Below are 19,826 nucleotides of genomic sequence, written 5' to 3'. Positions count from 1 at the left end.
TAAATGGGTTTTTTGTAGTAGTGTGAGAAAATAAAGGCAACCAAAACAAATAAAATAAGTAAAAACAAAAATAGATCATATTGCACTTCATAACACGCCACATAAAATCAGCATTGTGAAGAACAATCTGCAAATGCCATTCAAACAAGCTAAAAGCCAGAGCTTTGGTCCTCAAGCAGATACCATTAACAAATATTACTACTCCAGTAGTGGGCACTAGACAGTACACCCTAAAACTAAACTTCAAAAGTCCGACAGATGATCAAACTCCTAAACCTAAACCATTCTTCAAAAGTCCCAACAGATGATCAAACTCTTGTTCTTTTAAACTCCTGGATCATACTTGCTGGATCCTCATTGCTAGCAATGCAGCGTGTAACCACTTCCCTGACCAAGCTTAATCGTCCATTTTCAGTCGCCAGAGCAGCAACAGTGTTCCCCTATTCATTAACACGTAAATTAGATATTATCAGATTCAAAATTCCAACTTCATCAGAGCTGCTAAGATCAGGAATGCCAAACCTCCGAATCACAAAAGGGAGGTAACTTGCATTGGTATAAATATAACAATGCGACACATCAGCAACATCCTGCATCCCATATATAATGTTAGGAATAAATAGACTCGCAGAGACAATATTTGCCCTGACAGTATATGTTCATTTCATTTGAGGAGCAATAAAAATAATCTAGATCATTTTATGTACCTGTAAAGAGGCTTTGAAAAGTCCAGTCTGCTTAACGAACGTCTCCTGCACAAACAGTAGATATTAGAATAGCCTGAATATTCGTCCGTCTGGCTCTTAATAGAGTAGCATATATTCCCCAACGTCTATATTTCGTACTTTTCACAAAAGAAAAGCTTTAAAGACGACTGATTCTAAAGTTGTAACGTCCTAATATACTCACAGAACTTTCTCAGCAAACTATGTGAGCATATCAGTTATAAGCATAAAAACAATTAACAAATACCTGAAACGAAAATATATAAAATAATCTTTTATATGCAATACTAATGTCCCACCTTATCAATCTTCAATTCTGAACCAATCCCACCATTAAAATACCCAGTCTTGATGATATCATGCTTCAGCCTGCCATTCAGTACTTCTATTGCCTGAAATCAAAGTGTTGTGCATCCAAATCAGAAACTAATACAAAATAGCTCAAATAACAAAACAAAAAATAATTTTCATCGATACTGAGTACTAGGGTTATCAAAAAGAAAAGGCAGCAGGCATCATAGAATCTTAAATAAAGGCAGACAATTTCAGCATTCCAGTTGTCATAAAAGAGAAAAAGATATCACATTGGGAGAAAAATTCGCATCAAGTACCAGTGAGGGCTTAACAGAAGTCGATGACAGAAGTTCAAGAACATCTCTAGCCTTGTAAATAGTATCTCGATCCTTAGTTGTTGAGAATGTCATGAAACCCTCATCCTGACCATTGTTTTAAACACAAAAATTTCATAAAACCATACACAATCTGTAATTCACGTATATAAATGATTCTTATTTACAAATTAAACATAAAGAGTTTCATTTACTCTGTGCATACCAGATAAATTGTGCATGAAATGCCATACTGTTCCAAGGATGATTCCACAATGGGCCATTCTTCTTCCAATACTTTGGCTGCATAAAACAATCCAAAGGCTTATAGGTGAGCACCTGAGAAAGAATGTGGTCATCCAATAACTATAATCATAACTAAAAGAACTCAAGAATAGAAGAAGTTCACCATAAAACAAATAAAACAAGTGTATCACGAGAATACAGCAATACCGACAAACTCATAAATTTTTTATAGTAGCCTACACAACTTAAATTGGCTCAAGGTGCATATGATGATATGTATAATTATAACTTCAGAGAGAAAGGGAAACACTAAAGAAGGATCACTTTTCCTACAAGTGACTAACAGAGAAGAAAAAGAAAAATAGAGTATGGTACCTCGCTTTTCAGAGAAGAAGGCACCACAGACGAGCATGCCAGCTTTGTTCAACGAAGGGCCGAACAGGGCTTTGTCCAATGGATCCGACGATTCTCCATGCTGCCCCTCCATCGCAGCTGCTGTTGGCTCGGACATGACAACATGAACATCATTCTTTCTCTTCTCCTCCGTCCGTTTTCTTTTCGTTACTGTTTCAAACCCTAAAAGATCAAAAAGAAATAATCAGAAGTGAAAGTTTTGGAGAATAAGCATGTGATATTATTGAAACGAGATGGTCAGTCCTTTCTGCAGCCCCAGGCATACCAGTTAGTTTGGCTTCTAAAAACAAAAATGAATGAAACATATTTTCAAATCAAGAAGCCCAACTACATAACTTACATCTATCCTATAATAATTCAAAAAAAGAAGAGTATAACACCAATTCTACTAAAACATTCCAACTCTAATATTAGTTATCGAGAAGTTGCGAAAATAACCTAATACATCCATCTCAAGATTGTCCGACTGTCCACCCAATTGATGACTAAAGTTCATCAACCTGAACAGAGTTGCAGGCTTCACATTTCTTACAATGCAGGCTTCCACAACGTCCCTGACACTTTAATCCTGTAAGTGAAGTTCCCAAAGCAGTGACAGAACTCCCTTATTCATTTACAAACAAAGTAAAAATCATTAAATTATAATTCCCACTTCGTCTGCAGGTGGTCAGACCCAAAGACATACACAATATCACTATGAATCATGTGAAACAAAAAAATATTCCTTACATTAAGAAATACATCACACTGTGACTGGTTTGCAAGTTCCTGCATGGAAATTTTAATGTTAGCATACAAGGAACTACATATAGTGTGAGACATGTTCGTGTTTTAAATGTGAAGGAGCAAAACATATTTTAATCAGTTCACGCACCTGTAAGGAGTGTTCAATTCTTTTCTGCCGTCCAAGATATTTCTCCTACCGACAATAGTAGAGAGATTAGAACAGCTGGAAAAGTGAGCTTTTTCAGATATCCAGCAATAATCATAATGTAGTTTCTGGTCTGACTCTTCATGGAAAAACAAGGTTTCAGAACACTCAAATAAAGGAGCATCTTACCACATTAATTCCAGAAAATGCTAAAACTAAATGCCCCACATCATAACTATAGAGAGCCAAAAAAAAAAAAAAAAACAGCGACAGATACCTGCTCCTCAAGTGGTAGTCTTCAGCGAAACCCACCATTGTGATACCCAGTCCGGATGATGTCGTATTGCAGACCATCCAGTATTTGTATGGCCTTAAATCATAAATGATGCTCTCAAATCAGAACAGTAGAGAAAAGCTCAAATAAAATATCAGTTCATCTGCTTGGAGATTTCAAGTAAAGAGCTGCGGGAAAGTAAAATATGTTTATACATACATTTATACTTTGTTGCTGGAACAGAAGGAGAAATTGACCCCTAGTCCTTGAGGTTGTTGAGAATGTAATGGAACGCTCAGCCTGACCATATTTGGAAGGGCCACCAATTAATTTGCCTCATATTCTTGGTTACAAAATCATCTACAAGTTTTCATGTAAGAAAGTTGTCATGGCAACCTGATCAAGTGTGCACGAAATGCAATACTTTTCTAAGGAAGATTCCACCATCGGCCAAGCTTCTTGCACCAGTTTTGCTGCAGAGAACATTGGAGAGTCTCATTGGTGAGGACAAAAGACTATTCCTTTTATAATAACTAGAAACCGTCAGGAATGGGATAATATGTTCTTATGGACGGTTAAAAATGTGATAATCGAAATTGAAACTCAGGTTTCAGAGAAGAAGAAAAAAAAAAGGGGAGCTTTTTCCATTTCCCTAAACTACTGAGCAAAAAGCGAAGAAGAAAAAGAATGGGTACCTCGGTTCTTATCAAAGAAGGAACAGAAAGTTGTGTAAACAAGCCTGCAATGTTTGTCCAATACCTTCGCTACACCATCCTGCTGCTCCTTCTCCAGCGTCGCTGGTTCTGTTGCAGTTGCTTTCAAATGAGACCATAGAATATAAGATTTGAGAAATTAAAACCCTCGCGCTAGGTTTCAGGTCAATTTTCCTAAAATTACTGAATAAAACAAATAGGGCGGACGGGCACCTCGCTTTCTCTTCAAGACCAAGTTGAAAGAAACGTTGCCCTCTTCAGGCCACGACTTCTAGCTCTCCATCGTCGGCGTCGTTGCTTTTCTAGAATGCCAGAGAGAGCTCTGATCTTCTACGTTTTCGTTTGCGTTTGCGTTTCCGGTTGCGGAATCCTTGCTGTTGCTATTTGTACCCCCAGCCGTGTAGCACTGACAAATAGGAAACTGCCGCGTGTACAAAGTTGAAGACCTAAGGCTATTTTCGGATCTATTTATGCACGTGGCAGTGATTCAGGATACACCGGGTGAAATCTTGTCCATGAAAATCTTAAATTTTTCAATTTGAGGTTTAATCTGATTTCTTCAAGTTCTAATTGTTTCTTAAATGCTGTTTATAACTGACCACTTATTTCCTACCTGGTCAAGGCATTCCTCTCTTATTACTTGGGAGATGATCAAGACTTGATTTTTTCATTGAGCAAAAGCCCTTGCTTGGTTTGCTCTCTGGTTCCTGTATGTGTTTTGGGTATACATTAAGCAAGAGAAGTTTTGTGATTCCATTGAACAGCATAGTATATATTCCTCATATATGCATTTTATTTGGATCGACATATTTATCAAATATCTCATTTACATTCATGTCACTTATCTGGTTGCATTTGTTTAGGATAATATTGCCGATGCTGAAGAAAACTTGGGAGAAATTGAAGTCAGAGAAGCTCATTTGGCCAAGTCCCTGTTCTTCATCGATCCGTGTAGGTGACAAGGTAGCTATATTTGAAATTGTTTGTTCTAGAAATCATATTTGCTTTATGTGACTCATTTGAAAGTGTTGATTTCTTTCCCTATGGCCCTAGTAAAAAGCGCTGGAACAACTCAAGGTAACAGAAAGCAAGACAGTTGCAGTAGGGCAAAAGATGGACTTGGTAGTGTTCTATACGCTGTAGCTTGGTTTCTTTTACATGGATTTTGACCTCATTTCTAAGAGCATTGAGAAAGCGAAAAAGTAAGTAGTAGCCTGGGCTCTCTCAGCTGCATATATAATTTCCTCATTAATTTCAAATTTTGTAGTTGAGCTTTCTTTTTAACCATTCCATTATGTTGACGGCCTATTTGAAGAGGGAGGTGATTGGGAAAGGAAGAATCGCTTGAAGGTATATAAAGGCTTGTACTGCATGTCCACTGGAAAATTTAAGAAGGCAGCCGATTTGTGTTCCTGGATTCCATTTCTACCTTCACCTCTTACGAAATATTTCCCTATGACGTCATTTTATACCGTCCTAACAAGCATTATATTTCTGGACAGAGTTTCTTTAAAACAGTAGGGATACTGTTTGTTACCAAGTGTTTGTGATTTTACTTTCTTGGGGTATATGTTCCTATTAATTCATTAGGTAATAGGCATGCATATGTGAATTTTATAGGTGGTGGATGCTCCAGAGAAACTAACCGTGATTTTGAACTCTCTATGTGATTGTCAGTATTATTCGCGGCATGCATTTGGTAAGTAGATAATTTATTTTATAAACTTCCTTACCAAGTTACCAGTCACAATTCTTTTTCAATTTATTCAAAGTTGTCATTCTCTGGTCTGGCAGAGCAGATAAAGCTGGATCGTTATTTGCATCCACACATCAAGTATTACATGAGGGAGATCAGAACCGTTGTTTATTCTCAATTTTTGGAATCCTACAAGTGTGACTATTGAAGCAATGGCGAAGGCATTTGACCTGACAGTGAATTTCATTGATCTGTAAGTTACTGTCTGTTATGTTTGGCTTCTTTGTGGTGTACTCTGCGGATTTAATGTCTGATCCTTGAATTTATGGTGAGGCATTTGTTAAGGGCACGTAAATCTAATCCCATTCTGTGATTTGCAGGGAGCTGTCTAGATTCATTGCAGCTGGGAAACTCCACTGCAAGATAGATAAAGTTTCAGGTGTTCTAGAAACGAATCGTCCGGATGCCAAGAATTCTCTGTATCAGGCAAGTAGGCAATTATCAAGCAAGGGGACTTCCTATTGAACAGGATCCAGAAGTTGTCACGTGTCATTGATCTTTAGGCGTATGCTTCTCTGAATTTTGAAAGTGGTCTAAAGAACTTTAAAGGCATAGCAACTTTCGACTTTTCAATTCTCATTTGATGAACCAAGTTATTTCTTTTCTCTCCAAAATTGAAAAACTTGGGCAATGATCTTCAGGTTTCCTTTCGCCTTTCCATTTACTATTAGTGAGTTTTTGAGTGTGTGGAGTTTCAAGTATCAGTTATTATGGCCACAAAACTGTAGACGGGGAGGATTGATACTATAATTAAGCACTCGGTTTAGCTTGCAGGAATGCCATTGTCTTGATTTCTTTAACATAACTGAAAACATAATTTAAAGTGTTTTTCTTCCATGCAAACTAGCTTGATGACTGCCTATGATAACTGCTTTCAAGTAGTGCATTCCTACAAATTATCCTCTGTTAATTTGCTTTCAACTATTTCCCTTACTACGTTAAGTGTTTTTTCATAACGCTTGGATATCGTAAAAGTTCATACATTGCCGATTGTAAGATTGTATAGTTGTCTCACGCACAAGATTGTTCATTTACAAACCAAACAGAAAAGCCGACAATAAATTTAATATGCAAGCCGCCACCACATAATACAGAAACTTCGTAATCCAATACATCACCAAACATACTTTAAGAATAATTCCAAATAATATAGCAGAATTCATACACAACTGATGTCTTTAATCATAGATTAAACTGATGAATATGGAATAGCAACGACCTTAAGAGGGTCGTCTTTATGAACTGTTAAACCGGATGATTCAGTCATGTCTAAATCCTCACCTCTTACTCCACCAGGCAATGTCCAATTAAACTTGTGCACTAAATTTGCTAGAGCAATCTCATTAACAGCTGTAGCAAACTGAACCCCAGGACAAAACCTCCTGCCAGCTCCGAACGGAATCAACTCAAAGTCATTTCCTTTATAACTTATACCACTATTAGCATTCAAGAACCTTTCTGGCTCAAACTCCTCTGGTTTGTAATCGTACGACTTGGGATCTCTCGCGATGTGCCAAGCATTCACTATGACTTGTGTGTTGGCTTTAATGTCGTAACCATTTATTTTCACATCTTGGGTTGATATCCTAGGCAATAGTAGCGTAAGCGGAGGATGTAAGCGAAGAGTCTCCTTGATCACTGCCTTCAAGTAAGGCATATCAATCAAATCATCCTCTGTTAGTATGTCTTCTTCAGCTTTGTTTACTCCTCTTACTTCATTCTGCAATTTGCTCATAACACTTGGGTGCTTTATAATCTCAGACATGGCCCATTCTAGAAGTGTTGCTGTGGTATCGGTCCCAGCAAGAAACATATCCTACAAATTAGCATTATTAACAATTAGTGATGTAAAGTTGTAAACATCCCCTATGTACTCAATTTGAGTAATTTCACATTATTTCCGGAACCGACGAAGACATATACATGAGAGAGAGATCCTACAAATTAGCATTATTAACAATTAGTGATGTAAAGTTGTAAACATCCCCTATGTAGTCAATTTGAGTAATTTCACATTACTTCCGGAACCGATGAAGACATAAACATGAGAGAGAGAGAGAGAGAGAGAGAGTTACCAAGACGACACCCTTAATGCTAACTCTGTCAATACGAAAACCAAGCGAGTTTTCCTTCTGAATCTCAAGTAAAACGTCTATAAAATCCTTTTGGTCCTCCTCCTTTTGATCAGTATTATCCATATGCTCTTGAATTACAACATCCAAGAAGTCATCAAACCGTTTAGCCACTTTGTCTAGTTTCGCGTCCAAACCAGTGACACGGCTCAACCAACCAAGCCATGGAATATAGTCCCCAATATAAAGACTTCCCAGCAACTCCGTATGATCCACCGAAAGCTCTTTAAAACCCCCATCACTGTAGTAACTCTTCCCTAGAGCCACTCTCGAGACGACATCGTTTGTAAGCGTCATAAGCATGTCCCTCAAATTCACTACTCCTTTTGAATCCCTTATCTGCTTGATCATGGCTTTGGTTTCCTCTTCCCTAACGCCACAGTAAGACCGAACCCTTTTGGTGTTCAACAGATTCAACACGCATATGCTCTTCACCTGCCTCCAATACTCGCCGTAAGGCGCGGTTGCCACATCGTTTGAGTTGTATAGAAGCTTTGCGAAGACGGTGGACTTAGGCCTGCTGCAGAAATTGAGGTCATGTGTTTTCATGATCGCCTGAGCACCCTCTGCCGATGAGACGACGAGGACGGGGACGCTTCCGAAGTGGAGGAGCATGAGAGGGCCATGGACCTGAGACAAGGCTTGGAGTGCGAGGTGTGGCGGAGACCTTGATGAGCCTAGTTGGTGAAGATTTCCGATGATGGGGAGTTTTGGTGGAGAAGGTGGTGAGTTTTTGGTACTATTGGAAGTGGAAGAAGACCGCTTGTACAAGAGGACGAGGAAAACGGCGACGAGTACAAGTGAAAGAGTTTCATTGTTGATGAGCTCCGCCATTATTTGCAGCTAGCGTCCTAGCGATCTCCTTCTCCGAATGGATTGTCTATGCGTATGTGCCTGTGTGGTTTGTGAAATATATGGGAAAATTGATTGAGAAAATGTGTTGTCGTTTTCTACCATGCTGTACAGGCCATGATCAATGATGGATGAACCTACAATTTTTTTTTCATAAGCACTGATCCAAATCAGAAAAGCATGTGATGTCAGTAATCAGCCTTCTTCTTTTGGCAGTACAACACTCACGCCTGTCTCGGTTGTCGGTTGTTGGATCAGCCCCCCCCCCCCCCCCCCAATACACATTTTAAAACCTTTTTTTTTTTTTTTGGTAAGTAAGGGGTCAAAAGACCCCGAAGCAAAAGAACAAACTAAAAAAGAAAGGGAAAATGATCATTTACCCGATTTTAGGCTAAAAATTGCCCACTTGCTCCACCAACTATTTTTTAACCCCATTTACCCAAAACACTCTAAGGGATTATTTCCCTTTTACCCAATTAATTCTTTTTTCTTTTTTTTTGAGACTTTTTTGCCCTCTCCTTCTTTCTCACTTAGAGAGAGAACTCACCTTCCACCTTGCTGTGCTACAGTGACTAGTGGCCGGCCCAGTCTCCGGCGACCAGACTCCGGCCACCGGTGACCGGACTCCGGCGAACGGTGACCGGATTCCGACGACTGGTGACCGGATTCCAGAATCCGGCTATTATTGCCCCCAGTAATCATATTATTGCCTCACAATACTCACTTTTATACGTTTTCTTTCCTTCTGGGCATTCTGCCCCAATTTTACCAAAAAAAAAAAAATTACGGTGAAGCAAACCGAGCTTCAGATCCATGAGCAAACTGAGCAAGCAAAATTGGGGCAAGCAAACCGAGCTTTAATCTTTCCTTCTCAGATCCATGAGCAAAAAAAAAAAAAAAAGAAGGATTACGGTGAAGCAAACCGAGCTTCAGATCCATGAGCAAACCGAGCAAGCAAAATTGGGCAAGCAAACCTAGCTTCAATCTTTCCTTCTCAGATCCATGAGATTCAGATCGCCGCACTCTTCATCTCCACCAAGCAAACCGAGTTCCAGACCTCACAGTCTCATCTCCACAAACTCATCGCCCTCGAGAACCCGTCTTCCACGGCAACGATAACGTCGTCCACTAGCTCACCGCCACCGATTGCCACTTTGCCTACCTCGACATCCCCGCCGCCGACCGAGTCAAGATCGCCACCACTAGCTTGCGCGGCGACGCGAGCCCCTGGTTCTGCTGGTATGAGTCTCGGCACCCGGCGAGTTCGCCGTGGTCGATTCATCGCCACCGTGTGTAATTTGGAGCAGAAGAGGTCGCTGAAGGAGTATGAGGTGGAGTTTCTGAGGCTGGCTGCCGGAGGTGGACATCTCAGAGCCGTGGTTGAACAATTCAGAGAGAGAGTCTGGGATAAGGGGAGTCGAGAGAGAAAGAGGGCAATACTGTCAAATATTGTTTGATTGGGTAAATGGGGTTAAAAAACTCTTAGTGGAGTAAGTGGGCAATTTTTAAGCTAAAATTGGGTAAGTGGTCACGGCCCCAAAAAGAAATTAGCTAGCTTGGCCTATCATTAGGACTAGTAGGGATTCTTCTTTGTCGGGTCACACTGACAAGATCATCAATATAAGCAGAATAGGCATGAATGGGAGGACCATCAAACTCAATTATCCCATAGTCATGGTTGATGCTCTCCTTGGCAAGGCAGAGTCTGCTACCATATTGCTTTCTCTGTAAATGTGCTTTAGGGAAAAGCAAAGAAAGCCTCTAATCAAATTTTTGCAGCAACAGATAAGAGAGCCCATGGGATGAATAGCAACATCAGATTGAGAGATCAATTTTGCTAAAATTGCAGAATCCGTTTCTACTTCAATATGAGTGGTGTGACATTTAAGAGCTTGTTGAAGACCATAAAATAGACCCCAAGATTCAGCATCTAAAACTTCACCAATGCCTAAGTTTATCTGAAAACCCTTGATCCATAAACCATTAGAACATCTGATAACCCCTCCAGCACCAATTTTTCCAGAATGTCCATTTCTACTACCATCAATGTTGAGCTTATGGTATCCATGAGGAGGTTTCATCCAATTCAGAAGGTTAAGACAATAAGTTTTGTTTAAATCAGATTTCAGCTGAGCATTGTTCCATTCAGAGATAGCAGCACTAATGACCATACCTGGATGATTTGGATTTCGAAAATGAGCTTCAAAAATATGCTTGTTTCTCCATTTCCAGATGAACCAACATATGAAAGCAAAAGTAGAACACCAAGGATTTCCAGCATTGCATTTGGCTTTGCAGAAGAGATTAGCTTGTAACCAACCTTCCCAACTCATGGAGAAAGTAAATTTAACAGGCTGAGGTAAGGTGAAGGAATTCCACACATTAAGAGCAGCAGGACAATCTTTGAAAAGATGAGAGAGGGATTCACTATTGCAGCGGCATATATATAGGGCAAGTATCATCATCAGTGAGATTCCTTTTGACTATGTGAGCATTGGTGATAAGTTTACCATGATAGAGAACCCACAGGAAAGTCTTGAGCTTTGGGGGAACTTGCATTTTCCAAATAAATTTCCAAGGAGAGTGCATTTGCTCATAATCCTCAAAGAAGCTGTTGTAAGCTGACTTGACAGAAAAAGAACCATTGGAAGTGCCTCCCCAGATTTGAGTATCATCTCCACAACCATCAAAACCAGGAGGGATTCGCATAATTTGATCAGTAATACCAGTAGGAATACAATCAGAAAGTAAATTCAAGTCCCAACCATTATCATTCCAAAAGCTACATACAGTATCCTCAATATTAATAATAGAATCAGGCAGAGCATAATTGATAAGAGCAGTAGGGGGGAACCACACATCAGTCCAAAACTTGATTTTCCTACCATCACCAACCCTCCATATAAGACCTTTTTTCAAGAGATTGACACCATTAAGAACACTTCTCCAAGTACTAGAGCAGTCTTTAGTTTGCTGGTAGTTTTGGTCGAACAACCAGCCATGTTTCAAATACTTTTCTCTATAAATTGAAGCCCACAAGGCAGAGTCATTTTGAAATAACCTCCACCCAGTCTTAGCAAGCATAGATTGATTCATATCAGAAGATTTTTTGATTCCTAAACCACCAAGGTTCTTGGGCAAGCAAACTGTATCCCAGTTCACCAAATGAATTTTTATTTTTATTTTCAGTATCTCCCCATAAGAAATTCCTATTCATTTTGTCCAAGTCATCACAAATATACATGGGCAATCTAGTAGTCTGCATAGCATAATTAGGAATAGCAGCAGTAACTGAATGAATTAAAGTCAATCTGCCAGCTAAACTTAAAACTTTGCATTTCCAACCAGCCAAACGATTCTGAACTGTATCTAAGATGCTAGCATAAGTAGACTTTGTAATACGAGAATGAATTAGAGGCATACCCAAGTATTTTCCCAGATCGGTGGTAAGAGGGGAGCCACAAGTGGAGCTGATATCAGCGGCAATCTCATTGCTAGTGTTAGGAGAGCAGAAAATGAGAGACTTCTCATAACTGACAGCTTGTCCAGAGAGAGAGCAAATAATATCAAGACATTGCTTAATAATACAGGCTTGATCAGAGGTTGCTTCAGAGAATAACATAAGATCATCAGCAAAGAAGAGATGAGATAATTTGGGACCTGATTGAGACGCTCTTACCGCTTTCCAAGCACCAATATCAACAGTAGATTGAATTAAATGGGACAATTTCTCCATGCAAAGAACAAAGATATAGGGTGAGAGGGGATCACCTTGTCTTATTCCTCGTTGAGCGTTAAAAGATTGAGTAAGTTCACCATTAAGACAAATCTGGAAGCTTGTGGAGGTGATACAACTCATAATAAGCTTCACGAGTGACTGAGGAAGAAGGGATTCATATAAAACAGACTCAATGAACTGCCAGTTGAGACGGTCATATGCTTTAGATAAATCCACTTTCCAAGCAAAAAACCCTTTCTTGCCAGTAGATTTTTTGAATTTAAAAAGAACTTCCTGAGCAATCATTATATTATCAGAAATCTGCCTACCAGGGACATAGCTGACCTGATTGGGGCTGACTAGCTTTTGCATGTAGGGTCGAATTCTTGCCACAGTGATTTTCGAGATTACCTTGTAAACAGTATTGCACAAGCTGATAGGTCTGAATTGCATCATACTTTGGGGTCCACTCACTTTAGGAACTAAACAGATAATTGTGTGGTTCAGACCACAAGGGACTTCACCAGCATTAAAGGCGTTCCGCACAATTGAAAAGACTTCTGCAGCATAAAGATTCCAGAAAGTTTGATAGAAAGCAGCAGGAAAACCATCAAAGCCAGGAGCTTTGAGTCCTCCAATTGAGAACATGGCAGTTTTAACCTCACACATTGATTGGAAGACATAAATCATTCAGCTCATCAGACTCAAGAGGGGGAAAAAGCCAAGGAATAACAAAACTAGAATCATATGTGATGGAGATGGAGAAAAGCTTTTGAAAGAAAGCAACAACAATATTCTTTAAAGAATCTGTCTCAGTTTGCCAAACCCCATTTTCATCAAATAATCCCTCAACTTTTACTTGTAGGCTACCCAATTTTTTTTCTTCTCTTAATAGAAGCATATTAAGACGCATTACAACTAGACTACCAAGCTTTTTTTTTTTTTTTGAAAGGAGACTACCAAGCTTTTGTATTGTGCATTTGTGTTGGAAAGTGGAAACTGATGAGATTTTTCGTTTTGGTTCTATATTTCGGTTGCTAGTATGAAATGAGTAGGTGAAGTTATTTAAGTAAAAACTATCTCAAGAGAAATTAAAATTATTTTTTTTGTTTTATTTACTGGTCTCATTTACCTAATCTAATATCGATTGACAGTATTGCTCTCATTTTAATTAATAAATTACACTCATATCTCTCTCTCTCCCCCCCTCCCCTCTTCGATCTATTCTCTCTCTCCTCCCCCCTCACCGATCTCTCTCTCTCTCTCTCTCTCTCAGCCTTTCTCTGTCACTGGACTCCGTCGCGCTCGACGACTCCTGCGACCCAGACCACGACAGCCTCCCTCTCACTGTCACGGATGCTCGACCCAGGTCTCTAGCCAACCAGGCCTCTGGTGAATCAAACCACGACGGCCTCTTGAACTATCTCCTTAGATTAGATAGCTTCTTCTCCCCCGGATTTAGGGTTTCCCAATGGTGATCCAGATCGGAATTGGCCTCGACGACTCGGTCCAGATCGGAATTGGTCTCGACGACTCGGTCTAGATCGGAATTGGCCTCGATGACTAGCTTGTCCCAGTGTAGATTGGAAAACATGCAGAACCGGAGAGAGAGATTTCCGGATCCTGATTTTGATTCTAGTCTACGTTTTGGGTTTTCGATTTGAATTTGATTGTGATGGAATGAATGTATAAAATGGTGAAATCCGGTGAATTCAAGCCTCGAAGAAGGCAGGTCTGCAACGGTCGAAGTCGAAGATGGGAGGAGAAGAAGATGTAGGTGCCCAAATCAATTTTTTTTTTTTTGTAAAATTGGGGCAGAATGCCCAGAAGGAAAGAAGAAAGAAAACAGAAAAAAAAAATTATGGGGCAATTATACGATTACTGGGGGTCAATAATATGATTACTGGGGGACAATAATATGATTTCTAGATATTATTAGGGGCAACAAAATAGGACGCCGGAATCCGGTTACGTGTTGTCGGATTCCGGTCACCAATTACCTGATTCCGGTAACCGGAGTCCGGCAAGGTCTCCGATCACTTCTCTCTCTAAGGGACAAAGAAGGAGAGGGCAAAATTATCCTAAAAATAAATAAAAAGCAATAAAAAAATATTTAATTGAGTATTAGGGCAAAATATATATAAGATATTGTGTAAGTGGGCAATCTCTTAGAGTGTTTGGGTAAGTGGGGTTAATTAACCCCAAAATTGTGTAAATGGTCATTATCCCTAATTTTAATCTGATTCCAAAAACTTAATTCTAACCTAGCCTCTGCTAGGGTTTACTTTCTAGGGTTCTAAAAAGCAAGATTCTTTTTACTATGGACATGGAGATACTCAACTGGAATTGCAGAGGGATCTACAATGACACAACAACTCGGGCTCTGAAGGATTTGATCACTCAGAACTAGCCTCAAATTATCTTTTTATGTGAAACTAAGATTAGAAGTTTCACTTCCTCTACTACTCTTCAATTTGCTCTAGGGTTTGCGCACTCAAAGAAGGTTTTGAGTGATGGTCAATCTGGCGGGTTAGGGATGTTCTGGACCGACTAGGTGAAGGTCAAGGTTGGGACTTTTTCTCAACACCATATCGATATCGAGATTGATGGAGGACTGGGGAACCCTCAGTGGCGCTTGATAGGTTTTTATGGAAATTCCAGAACATTGGACAGCGATAGATCATGGCAATTGCTGCTTGATCTCTGTGATATGAATTCCTTACCTTGGGTTATGATTAGCGACTTTAATGAAATCCTACAAAATGGGGAGAAGAAGGACGGACCGGCAAGAGCAGAACGTCAAATGCGTGGATTTCGAGAAGCTTTAGGGTACAGCGACCTGCTTGACCTAGGGTTTCAAGGACCGCAATCAACATGGTGGAACTCAAAGACCCAACTTCGTTTGGATAGAGCGGTCTGTACACCCTCTTGTGTGATATCTTTGGCTTTGCTCAGCTAAAACATCTCCCTCCCAGTGATTTAGATCATGTTCCAATATTGCTGAATGCAAGCACGATGGCGCTGCCCAGTAGGCCGAGACATCATCATTTTAAGTTTGAGTCGTACTGGCTGCAACATGGTGAATGTGATGGTATTGTTTTTGAAGCATGAAAGACTGATGTGTCTGGGCTTCCAATGTTTCAAGTTTCTAAAAAGATTGCTTATACAAGAATGGCTTTAGATGGTTGGCAGAAGAGGATATTCAAAGGTAGTCAGCAGTAGATGCTGGGAGTTAGGACAAGGTTAGATGAACTTATTGATGTCACGCTAACTGAATCTGTACTAGCCAAGAAAAAATATTTGATAGAGAGGCTATAGCCATTGTTGTCTCAAGAGGAATCGTTTTGGAGGCAAAGGTCCAAAGTTACCTGGCTGAAGGAGGGGGACCGGAATACTAGTTATTTTCATAGAAAAGCAACTAATAGGAAGAGAAAGAATAGGTTGAATGAGCTGTTTGAAGATACTGAGGGCTTGGAACGGGTTGTGACTACTTAGTTTCGTAACTTGTTTACTGTTTCAGATATAGATATGGAGGCTATGTCTACAACACTTGAGGCAATTCAACCTTGTATGCCTCAACGTATGAATGAACAACTATGTGTAGAGTACTCAATGGATGAAGTTAGGTGTGCACTTTTCCAGATGTACCCTACTAAATCCCCAGGACCTGATGGTATGCCTCCTTTGTTCTTTCAACACTATTGGGACACAATTGGAGAGGAAATCACTGGAGCTGTGCGTAGCTTCTTACATTCAGGTAAACTTCTTAGACAAATTAATTTCACCCATATTTGTCTAATCCCAAAGGTATCTAACCCAGAGCATATGTCTGATCTAAGACCGATTACCCTTTGTAATGTTATTTACAAGATATGCTCGAAGGTTATAGCAAATGGGTTTCCCTTGAGTGCCTTAAGGTATCAGTACTTTAAAAATCCGTAATTGCATCTGGTCCGTCTATTTTACACCACTAAAATGGACGGACGCTCATTTGTGGGTACAGATGCGTGTCCACCGCATGTAATTGCATGATGACCTGCTATAGCAAGTTTCAACAATGCGATTTCAAAATTTTGAAATCAATCCTTGAAACCGTTCTAAGCTGGGTTTTTTGCGATGGTTAGTTGTAAATTTACGTTCTTTGATGAGAAACAGTCCGATTTGATTATGGGTTTCAATAGTGTAGATTTGATGGTAGCATTTCTACAAATTATCCTCGGTTAATTTTCTTTCAACTATTTCCCTTACTACGTTCAGTGTTTTTTCATAACGCTTGGATATCGTAAAAGTTCATACATTGCCGATTGTAATATTGTATAGTTGTCTCACGCACGAGATTGTTCATTTACAAACCAAACAGAAAAGCCGACAATAAATTTAACATGCAAGCCGCCACTACATAATACAGAAACTTCATAATCCAATACATCACCAAACATACTTTAAGAACAATTCCAAATAAAATAGCAGAATTCATACACAACTGATGTCTTTAATCATAGATTAAACTGATGAATATGGAATAGCAACGACCTTAAGAGGGTCGTCTTTATGAACTGTTAAACCGGACGATTCAGTCATGTCTAAATCCTCACCTCCTACTCCACCAGGCAATGTCCAATTAAACTTGTGCACTAAATTTGCTAGAGCAATCTGATTAACAGCTGTAGCAAACTGAACCCCAGGACACAACCTCCTGCCAGCTCCGAACGGAATCAACTCAAAATCATTTCCTTTATAACTTATACCACTATTAGCATTCAAGAACCTTTCTGGCTCAAACTCCTCTGGTTTGTAATCGTACGACTTGGGATCTCTCGCGATCTGCCAAGCATTCACTATGACTTGCGTGTTGGCTTTAATGTCGTAACCATTTATTTTCACATCTTGGGTTGATATCCTAGGCAATAGTAGCGTAAGCGGAGGATGTAAGCGAAGAGTCTCCTTGATCACTGCCTTCAAGTAAGGCATATCAATCAAATCATCCTCTGTTAGTATGTCCTCTTCAGCTTTGTTTACTCCTCTTACTTCATTCTGCAATTTGCTCATAACACTTGGGTGCTTTATAATCTCAGACATGGCCCATTCTAGAAGTGTAGCTGTGGTATCGGTCCCAGCAAGAAACATATCCTACAAATTAGCATTATTGACAATTAGTGATGTAAAGTTGTAAACATCCCCTATGTACTCAATTTGAGTAATTTCACATTATTTCCGGAACCGACGAAGACATATACATGAGAGAGATCCTACAAATTAGCATTATTAACAATTAGTGATGTAAAGTTGTAAACATCCCCTATGTACTCAATTTGAGTAATTTCACATTACTTCCGGAACCGATGAAGACATATACATGAGAGAGAGAGAGAGAGAGAGAGAGAGAGAGAGAGAGAGAGAGAGAGAGAGAGAGAGAGAGAGAGTTACCAAGACGACACCCTTAATGCTAACTCTGTCAATACGAAAACCAAGCGAGTTTTCCTTCTGAATCTCAAGTAAAACGTCTATAAAATCCTTTTGGTCCTCCTCCTTCTGATCAGTATTATCCATATGCTCTTGAATTACAACATCCAAGAAGTCATCAAACCGGTTAGCCACTTTGTCTAGTTTCGCGTCCAAACCAGTGACACGGCTCAACCAACCAAGCCATGGAATATAGTCCCCAATATAAAGACTTCCCAGCAACTCCGTATGATCCACCGAAAGCTCTTTAAAACCCCCATCACTGTAGTAACTCTTCCCTAGAGCCACTCTCGAGACGACATCGTTTGTAAGCGTCATAAGCATGTCCCTCAAATTCACTACTCCTTTTGAATCCCTTATCTGCTTGATCATGGCTTTGGTTTCCTCTTCCCTAACGCCACAGTAAGACCGAACCCTTTTGGTGTTCAACAGATTCAACACGCATATGCTCTTCACCTGCCTCCAATACTCACCGTAAGGCGCGGTGGCCACATCGTTGGAGTTGTAGAGAAGCTTTGCGAAGACGGTGGACTTAGGCCTGCTGCAGAAATTGAGGTCATGTGTTTTCATGATCGCCTGAGCACCCTCTGCCGATGAGACGACGAGGACGGGGACGCTTCCGAAGTGGAGGAGCATGAGAGGGCCATGGACCTGAGACAAGGCTTGGAGTGCGAGGTGTGGCGGAGACCTTGATGAGCCTAGTTGGTGAAGATTTCCGATGATGGGGAGTTTTGGTGGAGAAGGTGGTGAGATTGTTCTAGTAGAAGTGGAAGTGGAAGACCACCTGTATAGGAGAATGAAGAAAATGGCAACAAGTACTATCGGAAGGGTTTCATTATTGATCAGCTCCGCCATTATTTTCCGGAGATTCATTAGGGTGTGTGGTTTGTGTTATGTAGGAAAGTTAGTTAAGAATGAAATGTTTAATGATCAAAATGAACCCTTGCATCTCAATGAGTCCATAGTTTAATCAGGAGCATGTATCAGGCGGAAGACTAAACAACTAGGTTTCTCCTTTCTTTTATTTTGTCTATTACAATGTTTTAATGGGGATTTAACAATAATTGAGATTATATTGTTCTTCTAACAGGAACGGGGACCCGTCGCCAGTGTCCTCTCTGGCTCTCTCATATGCACGTTCGTATAAAATACAATGGTATCTTATATATTCGTTTTGATGTTTCATATACATACAAGAAAACATACATTACAAAATTTCCTGAACATATTGATGTGACGAGGGAAGACAATACATACATATAGTTTATAGATATTTCAAACGTTTGTTGGTCTCATATATTTCGTAAATGTGTTTATTTCATAGGTTTTACTGTAACGTCAATTATTTATTACAAATTTTAGAATATGATATTCAAATAAATAAATCGAAAGGTGCACATGAGGTGGTGCAGCAATTGCGCATGAGGTGGTGCACATGAGGTGGTTCAGCCCTCCAAGAAACGAGGTTGCTGTAGGGGATGCACTCCTTCTCCTAAGAAATTCAAGACAACTCTTGGTGGGAAGCTTCCTACTCTTCAGGCAGATTTGGGTCTTAATTTAGTGGTGAGCCTAAACTGATGGCATTGAAGAGGAGGGTTGAAATGCCTATTGGCAGCAAGAACAAGAACTCTCGAGTCCCCAAGAAGCAAGGTGTGTACACACACCTGTATGATTCACTCATTTTAATCCGAAAATAAACGGTTATGACATTAAGACCAACACACAATTCTAAACCCTATATACATTTGGGTAATACTTACCAGATTAACCAATATGTCAGTAAGAAATATTAACTCATTCGGTAAATAACTAAATATATAGATAAGTTGTTGTGGATGTGATTTATCCTTACCATCAACTCATCAAGAGATTTACCACTTCTCAGCTGCATTTCAACCAGAAAACGATCGAAGCAGAAAACGTGACTTTAGGGGAGAATAAGCCATCACGTACTTATGGTTAATCAATTCAACAACTTATTACTCCAAGCATCAACAAATATAAACAACAGGAATGCAACTCCAAAACAAAACAGCATAACTAATACAACTCAA

The 19,826-nt window shown here is 39.8% G+C and overlaps 3 protein-coding genes and 1 pseudogene across 3 annotated transcripts; 1 reads left to right on the top strand and 3 right to left on the bottom strand.

Moving 5' to 3' along the window:
- Positions 1-92: 92 nt before the first annotated feature.
- On the bottom strand, positions 93-4,198 carry LOC112180227. Its single transcript, XM_040509869.1, has 15 exons — positions 4,065-4,198; positions 3,834-3,941; positions 3,535-3,611; positions 3,358-3,438; positions 3,142-3,234; positions 2,868-2,942; positions 2,723-2,761; positions 2,432-2,547; positions 1,955-2,155; positions 1,560-1,636; positions 1,337-1,441; positions 1,025-1,117; positions 708-752; positions 523-590; positions 93-440 (listed from the first exon to the last, which is right to left on the bottom strand). Coding segments are annotated over exons 4-15 (957 nt in total). The 5' UTR covers positions 3,360-3,438; positions 3,535-3,611; positions 3,834-3,941; positions 4,065-4,198; the 3' UTR covers positions 93-397.
- LOC112177368 lies at positions 4,159-6,335 on the top strand (annotated as a pseudogene).
- Positions 6,336-6,652: 317 nt separating this feature from the next.
- Positions 6,653-8,737, bottom strand: LOC112178796 (cytochrome P450 736A117). The gene is made up of 2 exons (XM_024317015.2): positions 7,683-8,737; positions 6,653-7,423 (listed from the first exon to the last, which is right to left on the bottom strand). The coding sequence occupies exons 1-2, from the start codon at positions 8,571-8,573 to the stop codon at positions 6,797-6,799; spliced, it is 1,518 nt and encodes a 505-aa protein (XP_024172783.1). The 5' UTR covers positions 8,574-8,737; the 3' UTR covers positions 6,653-6,796.
- A 7,928-nt stretch (positions 8,738-16,665) lies between these two features.
- LOC112178870 (cytochrome P450 736A117) lies at positions 16,666-18,841 on the bottom strand. Its single transcript, XM_024317121.2, has 2 exons — positions 17,737-18,841; positions 16,666-17,439 (listed from the first exon to the last, which is right to left on the bottom strand). The coding sequence occupies exons 1-2, from the start codon at positions 18,643-18,645 to the stop codon at positions 16,813-16,815; spliced, it is 1,536 nt and encodes a 511-aa protein (XP_024172889.1). The 5' UTR covers positions 18,646-18,841; the 3' UTR covers positions 16,666-16,812.
- Between the last annotated feature and the right edge of the window lie 985 nt (positions 18,842-19,826).

Source organism: Rosa chinensis, chromosome 7 (genome assembly GCF_002994745.2).
Source record: "Rosa chinensis cultivar Old Blush chromosome 7, RchiOBHm-V2, whole genome shotgun sequence".
In the NCBI taxonomy this organism is placed as follows: Eukaryota; Viridiplantae; Streptophyta; class Magnoliopsida; order Rosales; family Rosaceae; genus Rosa; species Rosa chinensis.
The sequence above is the reverse complement of the archived record's forward strand: the minus strand, read 5'-3'. Positions and strand labels throughout refer to the sequence as shown.

Coding starts and splice junctions, on each gene's coding strand:
- LOC112180227 (XM_040509869.1), bottom strand. Junction 2,943..3,141: donor GACTACCACTTGAGGAGCAG/GTATCTGTCGCT, acceptor TCACTTTTCCAG/CTGTTCTAATCTCTCTACTA. Junction 1,118..1,336: donor CTTCTGTTAAGCCCTCACTG/GTACTTGATGCG, acceptor CTTTGATTTCAG/GCAATAGAAGTACTGAATGG.
- LOC112178796 (XM_024317015.2), bottom strand. CDS start 8,573: ATGGCGGAGCTCATCAACAATGAAACTCTTTCACTTGTACTCGTCGCC. Junction 7,424..7,682: donor GCATTAAGGGTGTCGTCTTG/GTAACTCTCTCT, acceptor GCTAATTTGTAG/GATATGTTTCTTGCTGGGAC.
- LOC112178870 (XM_024317121.2), bottom strand. CDS start 18,645: ATGAATCTCCGGAAAATAATGGCGGAGCTGATCAATAATGAAACCCTT. Junction 17,440..17,736: donor GCATTAAGGGTGTCGTCTTG/GTAACTCTCTCT, acceptor GCTAATTTGTAG/GATATGTTTCTTGCTGGGAC.